At 46.0% G+C, this 13996-nt stretch overlaps 1 protein-coding gene across 5 annotated transcripts in view; it reads left to right on the top strand.

Annotated features, from left to right (window-relative positions):
- The window catches only part of LOC109905236 (tensin-1), a 346409-nt gene that overhangs the window by 254473 nt on the left and 77940 nt on the right, over window positions 1-13996 (top strand). For all 5 annotated transcript variants that reach the window (XM_031801026.1, XM_031801022.1, XM_031801028.1 and 2 more), the window contains 6 exons: window positions 6960-7131; window positions 7396-7569; window positions 7798-7862; window positions 11951-12034; window positions 12623-12735; window positions 12819-12879. In XM_031801026.1, the coding sequence (XP_031656886.1) occupies window positions 6960-7131; window positions 7396-7569; window positions 7798-7862; window positions 11951-12034; window positions 12623-12735; window positions 12819-12879 (669 nt within the window). The remainder of the gene's footprint in view (window positions 1-6959; window positions 7132-7395; window positions 7570-7797; window positions 7863-11950; window positions 12035-12622; window positions 12736-12818; window positions 12880-13996) is intronic.

Genomic DNA, 13996 nt, shown 5'->3' with positions numbered 1-13996 from the left:
GCGTGAAGGTGATCGGTGCAGCTTCGTAATTGAGCGTGGAGAGATATGCGCTGTGCTGATAAAGTGAAAGAAGGCTGTAGTTTTGGCCCGTGGCTCCGTGGCAGCGCTGATGAGAAGCAGATTGGTGCCCAGTGCATGCTGGTGTCTGGAGGCAAAGGGAAAGGTGAAAGTGGGATACCTAGTCAGTTGAACAACTGAATGCATTCAATTGAAAGTGTCTTCCATATTTAACCCAACCCCTCTGAATCAGGAGAACCAAACCTCTGTTCTATCAGTATAACCTCTACAAGAGTAGTAAGGAGAGAGGTAAGACGAGAGGGAGCGAAGGACTGAAAGATGGTAAGAGTGGATGAGGCCTATACTAGAAGAACAGACTGGATGAGGCATATACTAAGAGAAGGAGACTTGGTGAGGCATATACTAAGAGAAGGAGACGGGGTGAGGCATATACTAAGAGAAGGAGACTGGGTGAGGCATATACTAAGAGAAGGAGACTGGGTGAGGCATATACTAAGAGAAGGAGACTGGGTGAGGCATATACTAAGAGAAGGAGACTGGGTGAGGCATATACTAAGAGAAGGAGACTGGGTGAGGCATATACTAAGAGAAGGAGACTTGTGAGGCATATACTAAGAGAAGGAGACTTGGTGAGGCATATACTAAGAGAAGGAGACTGGGTGAGGCATATACTAAGAGAAGGAGACTGGGTGAGGCATATACTAAGAGAAGGAGACTGGGTGAGGCATATACTAAGAGAAGGAGACTGGGTGAGGCATATACTAAGAGAAGGAGACTGGGTGAGGCATATACTAAGAGAAGGAGACTTGGTGAGGCATATACTAAGAGAAGGAGACTGGGTGCGGCATATACTAAGAGAAGGAGACTGGGTGAGGCATATACTAAGAGAAGGAGACTGGGTGAGGCATATACTAAGAGAAGGAGACTTGGTGAGGCATATACTAAGAGAAGGAGACTGGGTGAGGCATATACTAAGAGAAGGAGACTGGGTGAGGCATATACTAAGAGAAGAAGACTGGGTGAGGCATATACTAAGAGAAGGAGACTGGTGAGCCATATACTAAGAGAAGGAGACTGGGTGAGGCATATACTAAGAGAAGGAGACTTGGTGAGGCATATACTAAGAGAAGGAGACTGGGTGAGGCATATACTAAGAGAAGGAGACTGGGTGAGGCATATACTAAGAGAAGGAGACTTGGTGAGGCCTATACTAGAGAACAGACTGGGTGAGGCATATACTAAGAGAAGGAGACTTGGTGAGGCATATACTAAGAGAAGGAGACTGGGTGAGGCATATACTAACAGAAGGAGACTGGGTGAGGCATATACTAAGAGAAGGAGACTTGGTGAGGCATATACTAACAGAAGGAGACTGGGTGAGGCATATACTAAGAGAAGGAGACGGGGTGAGCCATATACTAAGAGAAGGAGACTGGGTGAGGCATATACTAAGAGAAGGAGACGGGGTGAGCCATATACTAAGAGAAGGAGACTGGGTGAGGCATATACTAAGAGAAGGAGACTGGGTGAGGCATATACTAACAGAAGGAGACTGGGTGAGGCATATACTAACAGAAGGAGACTGGGTGAGGCATATACTAAGAGAAGGAGACTTGGTGAGGCATATACTAAGAGAAGGAGACGGGGTGAGGCATATACTAAGAGAAGGAGACTGGGTGAGGCATATACTAAGAGAAGGAGACTGGGTGAGGCATATACTAAGAGAAGGAGACTGGGTGAGGCATATACTAAGAGAAGGAGACTGGGTGAGGCATATACTAAGAGAAGGAGACTGGGGTGAGGCATATACTAAGAGAAGGAGACTTGGTGAGGCATATACTAAGAGAAGGAGACTTGGTGAGGCATATACTAAGAGAAGGAGAACTGGGTGAGGCATATACTAAGAGAAGGAGACTGGGTGAGGCATATACTAAGAGAAGGAGACTGGGTGAGGCATATACTAAGAGAAGGAGACTGGGTGAGGCATATACTAAGAGAAGGAGACTGGGTGAGGCATATACTAAGAGAAGGAGACTTGGTGAGGCATATACTAAGAGAAGGAGACTGGGTGCGGCATATACTAGAGAAGGAGACTGGGTGAGGCATATACTAAGAGAAGGAGACTGGGTGAGGCATATACTAAGAGAAGGAGACTTGGTGAGGCATATACTAAGAGAAGGAGACTGGTGAGGCATATACTAAGAGAAGGAGACTGGGTGAGGCATATACTAAGAGAAGAAGACTGGGTGAGGCATATACTAAGAGAAGGAGACTGGGTGAGCCATATACTAAGAGAAGGAGACTGGGTGAGGCATATACTAAGAGAAGGAGACTTGGTGAGGCATATACTAAGAGAAGGAGACTGGGTGAGGCATATACTAAGAGAAGGAGACTGGGTGAGGCATATACTAAGAGAAGGAGACTTGGTGAGGCCTATACTAAGAGAACAGACTGGGTGAGGCATATACTAAGAGAAGGAGACTTGGTGAGGCATATACTAAGAGAAGGAGACTGGGTGAGGCATATACTAACAGAAGGAGACTGGGTGAGGCATATACTAAGAGAAGGAGACTTGGTGAGGCATATACTAACAGAAGGAGACTGGGTGAGGCATATACTAAGAGAAGGAGACGGGGTGAGCCATATACTAAGAGAAGGAGACTGGGTGAGGCATATACTAAGAGAAGGAGACGGGGTGAGCCATATACTAAGAGAGGGAGACTGGGTGAGGCATATACTAAGAGAAGGAGACTGGGTGAGGCATATACTAACAGAAGGAGACTGGGTGAGGCATATACTAACAGAAGGAGACTGGGTGAGGCATATACTAAGAGAAGGAGACTTGGTGAGGCATATACTAACAGAAGGAGACTGGGTGAGGCATATACTAACAGAAAGAGACTGGGTGAGGCATATACTAAGAGAAGGAGACTTGGTGAGGCATATACTAAGAGAAGGAGACTGGGTGAGGCATATACTAAGAGAAGGAGACTGGGTGAGGCATATACTAAGAGAAGGAGACTGGGTGAGGCATATACTAAAGAGAAGGAGACTGGGTGAGGCATATACTAAGAGAAGGAGACTGGGTGAGGCATATACTAAGAGAAGGAGACTGGGTGAGGCATATACTAAGAGAAGGAGACTGGGTGAGGCATATACTAAGAGAAGGAGACTGGGTGAGGCATATACTAAGAGAAGGAGACTGGGTGAGGCATATACTAAGAGAAGGAGACTGGGTGAGGCATATACTAAGAGAAGGAGACTGGGTGAGGCATATACTAAGAGAAGGAGACTGGGTGAGGCATATACTAGAGAAGGAGACTGGGTGAGGCATATACTAAGAGAAGGAGACTGGGTGAGGCATATACTAAGAGAAGGAGACGGGGTGAGGCATATACTAAGAGAAGGAGACTGGGTGAGGCATATACTAAGAGAAGGAGACTGGGTGAGGCATATACTAAGAGAAGGAGATGGGGTGAGGCATATACTAAGAGAAGGAGACTTGGTGAGGCATATACTAAGAGAAGGAGACGGGGTGAGGCATATACTAAGAGAAGGAGACTTGGTGAGGCATATACTAAGAGAAGGAGACTTGGTGAGGCATATACTAAGAGAAGGAGACTGGGTGAGGCATATACTAAGAGAAGGAGACTGGGTGAGGCATATACTAAGAGAAGGAGACTGGGTGAGACATATACTAACAGAAGGAGACTGGGTGAGGCATATACTAAGAGAAGGAGACTTGGTGAGGCATATACTAACAGAAGGAGACTGGGTGAGGCATATACTAAGAGAAGGAGACGGGGTGAGCCATATACTAAGAGAAGGAGACTGGGTGAGGCATATACTAAGAGAAGGAGACGGGGTGAGCCATATACTAAGAGAAGGAGACGGGGTGAGGCATATACTAAGAGAAGGAGACTGGGTGAGGCATATACTAACAGAAGGAGACTTGGTGAGGCATATACTAAGAGAAGGAGACTGGGTGAGGCATATACTAAGAGAAGGAGACTTGGTGAGGCATATACTAACAGAAGGAGACTGGGTGAAGCATATACTAACAGAAAGAGACTGGGTGAGGCATATACTAAGAGAAGGAGACTTGGTGAGGCATATACTAAGAGAAGGAGACTGGGTGAGGCATATACTAAGAGAAGGAGACTGGGTGAGGCATATACTAAGAGAAGGAGACTGGGTGAGGCATATACTAAGAGAAGGAGACTGGGTGAGGCATATACTAAGAGAAGGAGACTGGGTGAGGCATATACTAACAGAAGGAGACTGGGTGAGGCATATACTAAGAGAAGGAGACTGGGTGAGGCATATACTAAGAGAAGGAGACTGGGTGAGGCATATACTAAGAGAAGGAGACTGGGTGAGGCATATACTAAGAGAAGGAGACTGGGTGAGGCATATACTAAGAGAAGGAGACTGGGTGAGGCATATACTAAGAGAAGGAGACTGGGTGAGGCATATACTAAGAGAAGGAGACTGGGTGAGGCATATACTAAGAGAAGGAGACGGGGTGAGGCATATACTAAGAGAAGGAGACTGGGTGAGGCATATACTAAGAGAAGGAGACGGGGTGAGGCATATACTAAGAGAAGGAGATGGGGTGAGGCATATACTAAGAGAAGGAGACGGGGGTGAGGCATATACTAAGAGAAGGAGACTTGGTGAGGCATATACTAAGAGAAGGAGACTGGGTGAGGCATATACTAAGAGAAGGAGACTGGGTGAGGCATATACTAAGAGAAGGAGACGGGGTGAGGCATATACTAAGAGAAGGAGACTTGGTGAGGCATATACTAAGAGAAGGAGACTGGGTGAGGCATATACTAAGAGAAGGAGACTGGGTGAGGCATATACTAAGAGAAGGAGACTTGGTGAGGCATATACTAAGAGAAGGAGACTGGGTGAGGCATATACTAAGAGAAGGAGACTTGGTGCGGCATATACTAAGAGAAGGAGACTGGGTGAGGCATATACTAAGAGAAGGAGACTGGGTGAGGCATATACTAAGAGAAGGAGACTGGGTGAGGCATATACTAAGAGAAGGAGACTGGGTGAGGCATATACTAAGAGAAGGAGACTGGGTGAGGCATATACTAAGAGAAGGAGACGGGGTGAGGCATATACTAAGAGAAGGAGACTGGGTGAGGCATATACTAAGAGAAGGAGACTGGGTGAGGCATATACTAAGAGAAGGAGACGGGGTGAGGCATATACTAAGAGAAGGAGACTTGGTGAGGCATATACTAAGAGAAGGAGACGGGGTGAGGCATATACTAAGAGAATTAGACTTGGTGAGGCATATACTAAGAGAAGGAGACTGGGTGAGGCATATACTAAGAGAAGGAGACTGGGTGAGGCATATACTAAGAGAAGGAGACGGGGTGAGGCATATACTAAGAGAAGGAGACTTGGTGAGGCATATACTAAGAGAAGGAGACTGGTGAGGCATATACTAAGAGAAGGAGACTGGGTGAGGCATATACTAAGAGAAGGAGACTTGGTGAGGCATATACTAAGAGAAGGAGACTGGGTGAGGCATATACTAAGAGAAGGAGACTTGGTGAGGCATATACTAAGAGAAGGAGACTGGGTGAGGCATATACTAAGAGAAGGAGACTTGGTGAGGCATATACTAAGAGAAGGAGACTGGGTGAGGCATATACTAAGAGAAGGAGAGAAATAAATTAAGGAAGCACGTTGTATTTGTGTTTAGTAGAGAACATTTGGCATATATTGCTTTTGTCTAGTCCTTGTGAATAATAACTTTCTCATAGTGCCAGATGCACTGCATGTTATCACTGTATAACCAGTGTATTGCCCTGTAGAAGTCACATGAGCAATATCCTCCAAGTTAGCGCTCCAGAGTTGACACGCGGGAAATATTCCTAGTAGACACTCTCCCTGAGTCATATCCTCTCCCAGTCTGTTTTAGACTCCTGATTAAGGTCCAGATACACCAGATTGTGAAAAGTCATGTGGTCGTTCTCTCTCTGCTCTGCCCAGAATATTTTAGATTCCTATCAAGTGACCAAAATGTTTTGTTTAGTCTCCTGAGCTTTACACTCACGGAATTAAACATATTTTCATCCATTGAATCCATCTCTCTCCATTCTTTTTTTTGTCTGAGTGGATCCAAACGAAACGTGTAGTGTGTGTTTAATGTATTGACTGGTGTGTGTGTGTCTGTGTGTGTGTGTGTGTGTGTGTGTGTTTAATGTACTGAACAGCAGCTGAAGTTTGGAAGCAGCTGGAGTTTTTACCATGACCCCACATTGATTTAGTGATATCCTGTCCTCAATAAATGAGATTCAGCTAAGACTGTGGACAGTATTCAGTCAGTTGCAGATAGTGGGTTTTTATAGATTATGCTTTTGGAAGGCGCTGGATTCCATCTCATTTTATCTGTCCTACCATGATATGGCACGGGGGTCCCTCTGATGTCTGGCTGTCTGTCTCTCTGTCTCTCTCTCTCTGTCTCTCTCCCTCTCTCTCTCTCTCTCTGTCTCTCTCTGTCTCTCTCTCCCTCTCCATCTCATTACATCTGTCCTACCATGATATGACACGGGGGTCCCTCTGATGTCTGGCTGTCTCTCTCTCTCTCTCTCTCTCTCTCTCTCTCTCTCTCTCTCGCCATCTCAAATTCAAAATATGTTTTATTGGCATGAAAGAGACTCTGATGTTACCAAAGCAATGCAATAAAGTAAGTAAAAGTAGTCTACTGTCTTTAACTTGTGATTCAACTTGTGATGGAAGATCTCCCTACCGCCCTCACTCTCACAATTTAATTAATTTAATTCACAAAGCTTTATTGCCATGGAAAGTATAAAAGTTTTCTCCCTCCCTCCCTCCCTCCCTCCCTCCCTCCCTCCCTCCCTCCCTCCCTCCCTCCCTCCCTCCCTCCCTCCCTCCCTCCCTCCCTCCCTCAGGAGTGTGAGTCTGCTACAGGCCCTGGAAGAGAACTATGAGTTGGACCTGGTCTACATCACTGAGAGGATCATCTCAGTCTCCTTCTCCAGCTCTGTGGATGAGAACAGCTACTCTGCAAACCTCCGCGAGGTGGCTTCCATGCTGCGCTCCAAACACCAAGACAACTACCTGGTGAGGGCCACCCCACTGATCTAGGATCAGCTCACACTACCAATTCATAGGCTTTCCTTTTAAGGGGGGAAAACAAAAAAGCTGACTGTAGATCTGTATCATCCTGAAGTTGCTCCTGTAGACACTGATCTAGGATCAGCTTACCCTCGCCAATGCCCCTGTAGACACTGATCTACGATCAGCTTGCCCTCTGTCATTTTTCTCTCTGTAGAAAAAAATAAAATAAAAAGGAACTCAATGAGATGAAACACGTTGCTCTTTCAGCTCTTCAACCTCAGCGAGAAACGCTGTGACATCAACCAGCTCAACCCAAAAGTGTTGGACTTTGGCTGGCCGGACCACCACGCGCCTGCCCTGGATAAGATCTGCACTATCTGTAAGGCTATGGACAGTTGGCTGAGTGCAGACAGTCACAATGTAGTAGTGATACACAACAAGGTGAGATACTGTGTGATACTGTACTGTGCTAACTAAAGCCCTCTCAAGCATGTTGAGAAACAATACCGCTGTCATATACATACAGTTTCAGACCCTTTGTATGGTTTATGCTGCTCAGAGACAGTAGACGGCCGTCCTTTTCCTTTCCCAATAGCTATCTTCTGAATGACCAATGTGTGAAAGCAATACTTCCTGATTGGTAATCCTTGTTTGATGTTGTCTCTGTAGGGGAACCGAGGGCGAACAGGAGTGGTGGTGGCAGCATACATGCATTACAGCAACATATCAGCCAGGTAAACACACGTAAACACATACATCCTCAAACAGCACAACACACAAGACAGACAGAGAGAGAGGGGGGGAAAGAAGGTAGTGATATAGAGAGGGGAGTGAGAGAGGAGAAAGAGGAGAGTGAGAGAGAGAGAGAGAGAGAGAGAGAGAGAGAGAGAGAGAGAGTGAGAGAGAGAGAGAGAGAGAGAGAGATGAGAAAGAGGGGAGTGAGAGAGAGAGATGAGAAAGAGGGGAGTGAGAGAGAGGAGAAAGAGGGGAGTGAGAGAGAGAGAGAAAGGGGAGTGAGAGACAGATAGGGGGGAGTGAGAGAGAGAGAGAGTGAGTGAGAGAGAGAGAGAGAGAGAGAGAGAGAGATAAAGAGGAGTCATGTAAACTTTAGAACCATAGAGAAGAGTAGAACAGTCAACAAATAAGCAGATGATGAAGAGTCACACGATCCATGTTATCCACTGATCATCGCATTGCCCCTCCCTACCCAACACGTGAAAACTGTGTACAGTACACAGTGTACCAGTGTTCAGGCTTTTTTTTTATTATAACAAAGCAGGCCCTAATTAAGACAATGCAGATAAAGCAAGACAACACTGTGAGTTCACTAAAATGACAACGTCCGCGAAGAGGAGCAGCTTTCTGGGTTTTCCTCTATCTGCTATTGGGTCACTGGATGTATTGGGCCTTTGGATGTATAGGGGTCATCGGATATATTGGGGCCATTGGATATATTGGGGCCATTGGATATATTGGGGCCATTGGATATATTGGGGCCTTTGGATGTATTGGGGCCTTTGGATGTATTGGGGCCTTTGGATGTGTTGGGGCCTTTGGATGTATTGCAGCCATTGGATGTATATTCGTAATTGAATGTATTGGGGCCATTGGATATATTGTATTGCAGCCATTGGATGTATTGGGTAATTGGATGTATTGGGGCCATTGGATGTATTGGGGCCATTTGATATATTGGGGCCTTTGAATGTTTTGGGGCCATTGGATGTATTGGGGCCATTTGATATATTGTATTGCAGCCATTGGAAGTATTGGACCATTGGATGTATTGGGCCATTGGATGTATTGGGCCATTGGATGTATTGGGGCCATTGGAATGTATTGGGCCATTGGATGTATTGGGCCATTGGATGTATTGGGCCATTGGATGTATTGGTCCATTGGATGTATTGGGGCCATTGGATGTATTGAGGCCATTAGAATGTTTTGGACCATTGGATGTATTGGGGCCATTGGATGTATTCGGCCATTGGATGTATTGGGCCATTGGATGTATTGGGGCCATTGGATGTATTGGGCCATTGGATATATTGGCTCATTGGATGTATTGGGCCATTGGAAGTTTTGGGGGTCACAGTCTCTTGACACTAGCATCACTTTTTTAACAGTTAAAATAGAGTCCTTTGAAGAGGTCTATAGATATGAGTGAGCGCTACTCCCACATAAAATAATACTTTTAGTATACTATAGTCTAAATACTGTAGTATTACTATATTCATATACATATATTTATATTTTTGCGGACTTTACTGTAGTATACTATAGAATTCACTGGGGAGGCAGGAAGCCTGACAGTTAAGAGCGCTGGGCCAGTAACCGAAAGGTTGCTGGTTCAAATCACCGAGCCGACTAGGTGGAAGATCTGTCAATGTGCCCTTGAGCAGGGCACTTAACCCGAATTGCTCCTGTAAGTCGCTCTGGATAAAAGCATCTGCTAAATGACTAAACATTTATAAATGTATACTATAGTATTCACTGTAGTGTTTTGGCGGACATGACTGTAGTATACTATAGTATTCACTGTAGTGTTTTGGCGGACATGACTGTAGTATAGTGTAGTATTCACTGTAGTGTTGTGCAGCCATGACTATTGTACACTGAACAAAAATATAGTCGCAACAATTTCAAAGATTTTACTCAGTTACAGTCCATACAAGGAAATCAGTCAATAGAAAAAATTAATTAGGCCCGAATCTATGGATTTCACCTCACTGGGAATACATATATGCATCTATTGGTCACAGATACCTTTAAAAAAAGGTAGGGGTGTGGATCAGAAAACCAGTTGGTATCTGGTGTGAGGCATGGCCTCATGCAGCATGACAGATATCCTTAACAGAGAGTTGATCAGGCTCTTTGATTGTGACCTTGGGAACGTTGTCCCACTCCTCTTCAATGGCGGTACGAAGTTGCTAGATATTGGCGGGAACTGGAACACCCTATCGTACATGTTGATCCAGAGCAACCCAAACAGGCTCAATGGGTGACATGTCTGGTGAGTATGTAGGCCATGGAAGAACTGGGACATTTTCAGCTTCCAGGAATTGTGTACAGATCCTTGCAACATAGGGCCGTGCATTTTCACACTGAAACATTATTAATATTATTATTTTATTTAATCTTTATTTAACCAGGTAGGCCAGTTGAGAACAAGTTCTCATTTACAACTGCGACCTGGCCAAGATAAAGCAAAGCAGTGTGACACAAACAACACAGAGTTACACATGGAATAAACACACGTACAATCAATAACACAATAGAAAAAGTCTAGGGGGTGAATGGCATCTGTGGCCTCAGGATCTCATCACGGTATGACTATGTATTCAAATTGACATAAAATACAATTGTGTTCGTTGTCTGTAGTTAATGTCTGCTCATACCATCACCCCACCGCCACCGTGGGGCACTCTGTTCACAATGTTGACATCAGCAAACCGCTCGCCCACATGACGCCCACCATCTACCTGGTACAGTTGAAGCCAGGATTCATCCGTGAAGAGCACACTTCCACACTTCTCCAGCATGCCAGTGGCCATCAAAGGTGATCATTTGTCCACTGAAGTCAGTTACGGCGCCAAACTGCTGTCAGACCCTGGTGACAAGCACACAGATGAGCTTACCTGAGACGGTTTCAGACAGTTTGTGCAGAAATTCTTCGGTTGTGTAAACCCACGGTTTCATCAGCTGTCTGGGTGGCTTGTCTCAGATGATCCCACAGGTGAAGAAGTCGGGTGTGGAAATCCTGGGCTGGCGTGGTTACACTTAGTCCACAGTTTTGAAGCCGGTTGAATGTACTGGTAAATTCTCTAAAACGATGTTGGAGGCTGATTATGGTAGAGAAATTCATGTTAAATTATCTGGAAACAGCTCTGGTGGACATTACTGCAGTCAGCATGCCAATTGCTTGCTCCTTCAAAACGTGAGACATCTGTGGCATTGTGTTGTGTGACAAAACTGCACATTTTAGAGTGGCCTTTTATTGTTCCTAGCAGAATGCGCCAGGGTAGCCTAGTGGTTAGCGCGTTGGACTAGTAACCTGAAGGTTGCAAATTCAAACCCCCGAGCTGACAAGGTACAAATCTGTTGTTCTGCCCCTGAACAGGCAGTTAACCCACTGTTCCTTGGCCGTCATTGAAAATAAGAATTTATTCTTAACTGACTTGCCTTGTTAAATAAAGATAAAATAAATAATCAGCTTCTTGATATATCACTTCATGTCAGGTGGATGCATTATCTTGACGAAGGAGAAATACTCACTAACAGGGATGTAAACAAATGTGTGCACAAAATTTGAGAGAACTACAAATACACAGAATTTGAGAGATTTCTGGGTTAATTTATTTAGGCTCATGAAACATGGGACCAACACAGATAAATAACACATTAACAAGAGTACACCAAATTACTTCTTAGATCAGTTACTTCCACTAGATAGCTTACTGAAATACAGCAGTGGTTTCACAGAGATTCAGCTGATCAAGTTCACAAGATGTCCAAAAACGGTGACAAACGATGCTGTACTTATTTTCCAACCTGTGTTTCTTATGCTCTGGTTGAGATGTTCCCCTCATTAAACAGTAGGCATAGTCTGGTAGTTGTGCCATGTTAGCTAACCCTAGTCGACAAGTGTTGCTACAATATACTACAGTCATGTCCGCAGAAACACTACAGTAAATACTATATTATACTACAGTCATGTCTGCAAAAACACTAGTGGATGCTATACAGTCATAACTGCAAAAACACTACTGTAAAATGTGTGTGGGTATGAGTTCTGACGAGATGTTTGTCTCTATGTGTTTAGTGCTGACCAGGCCCTGGACAGGTTCGCCATGAAGAGGTTCTATGAAGACAAAGTACTTCCTGTGGGTCAGCCGTCTCAGAAGAGGTCAGTTTCCCTTCACTTCCTGTCTGACCTCTCTACTTCCTCTTTGACCCCACTATCATTTCCTGTTTCATGTCTCTTTATGATTTCGGTCCCAGAGTGATGGGAGATACTCGACCAATAGAGTTCACCTTACTCTCCAAACCACTCTCTTTGTCTTAATTTCAATTTGTTGACATTTTCTGTAGCGGCAACAGAGGCCTCCTTTTGCGTCCTAATTGTGTCCTTTTGCGTCCTAATTTATAGAGTTAAGGCAATGTCTGATTCTTCCGTAGACTGAACATCATAAGTGACTATGCATGATGTAAGCTTCTGTTGTTGTCTTTGCAACAGTTATAAGTAGAGATAGCATGTCCAGTTTACAATGATGGCATGCTAATCCCTCCGGTAAATGTTTTTCTCTCGAACCTTTTCTTCCTTGCCTTCTCCTGTCTCCCTTGCACACGCTCTCTCTCTCTCTCTCTCTCTCTCTCTCTCTCTCTCTCTCTCCTGTCTCTCTCTCTCTCCTGTCTCTCTCTCTCTCCTGTCTCTCTCTCTCTCCTGTCTCACTCTCTCTCTCCTGTCTCTCTCTCTCTCCTGTCTCTCCCCCAGGTATGTACAGTACTTTAGCGGCCTTCTTTCTGGGCATATTAAGATCAACAACAAACCCCTGTTCCTTCACCACGTCATCATGCACGGCATCCCCAACTTTGAGTCCAAAGGAGGTGAGAGTTGACAGGTGCACGCACGCACGCACGCAAGCACGCACGCACGCACACTTACTCAGTGTTCTGCGATGGCTTTTCAGGTTGTCGCCCTTTCCTCAAGATCTATCAGGCCATGCAGCCAGTCTACACATCTGGGATCTAGTAAGTACACAAACACACACACACACACACACAGTTTACACCAGTAAATCCATTGTGTGCTTGCCACACGTTATTATGTTTAGCTAGCCTCCCCAGCCCCAGTCTCTATTTCCCCAGGCCCAGTCTCTATTTCCCCAGGCCCAGTCTCTAGTTCCCCAGGCCCAGTCTCTAGTTCCCCAGTCTCTAGTTCCCCAGGCCCAGTCTCTAGTTCCCCAGCACCAGTCTCTAGTTCCCCAGCCCCAGTCTCTAGTTCCCCAGGCCCAGTCTCTAGTTCCCCAGGCCCAGTCTCTAGTTCCCCAGCCCCAGTCTCTAGTTCCCCAGCCCCAGTCTCTAGTTCCCCAGCCTTAGTCTCTAGTTCCCCAGGCCCAGTCTCTAGTTCCCCAGCCCCAGTCTCTAGTTCCCCAGCCTTAGTCTCTAGTTCACCAGCCCCAGTCTCTAGTTCCCCAGCCACAGTCTCTAGTTCCCCAGCCCCAGTCTCTAGTTCCCCAGCCACAGTCTCTAGTTCCCCAGCCCCAGTCTCTAGTTCCCCAGGCCCAGTCTCTAGTTCCCTAGCCACAGTCTCTAGTTCCCCAGCCACAGTCTCTAGTTCCCCAGCCACAGTCTCTAGTTCCCCAGGCTCAGTCTCTAGTTCCCCAGCCTCAGTCTCTATTTCCCCAGCCCCAGTCTCTAGTTCCCCTGTCTCTAGTTAGCCAGTCTCTAGTTCCCCAGGCCCAGTCTCTAGTTCCCCAGGCCCAGTCTCTAGTTCCACAGCCCCAGTCTCTAGTTCCCCAGCCCCAGTCTCTAGTTCCCCAGCCCCAGTCTATAGTTCCCCAGTCCCAGTCTTTAGTTCCCCAGTCTCTAGTTCCACAGCCCCCGTCTCTAGTTCCCCATGCCCAGTCTCTAGTTCCCCAGCCCCAGTCTCTAGTTCCCCAGCCCCAGTCTCTAGTTCCCCAGTCTCTAGTTCCCCATCCCCTCTCCAGTTCCCCATCCCCTCTCCAGTTCCCCAGCCCCAGTCTCTAGTTCCACAGCCCCAGTCTCTAGTTTCCCAACCCCAGATTCGAGTTCCACAGCCCCAGGTTCTAGTTCCCCAGACCCAGTCTGTAGTTCCCCAGCCTCAGCTGTTCCAGCCTAGTGTTAT

This window comes from Oncorhynchus kisutch, linkage group LG2, assembly GCF_002021735.2.
Source record: "Oncorhynchus kisutch isolate 150728-3 linkage group LG2, Okis_V2, whole genome shotgun sequence".
Classification (NCBI taxonomy): domain Eukaryota; kingdom Metazoa; phylum Chordata; class Actinopteri; order Salmoniformes; family Salmonidae; genus Oncorhynchus; species Oncorhynchus kisutch.
This window is presented reverse-complemented; position numbering and strand designations above follow the sequence as displayed.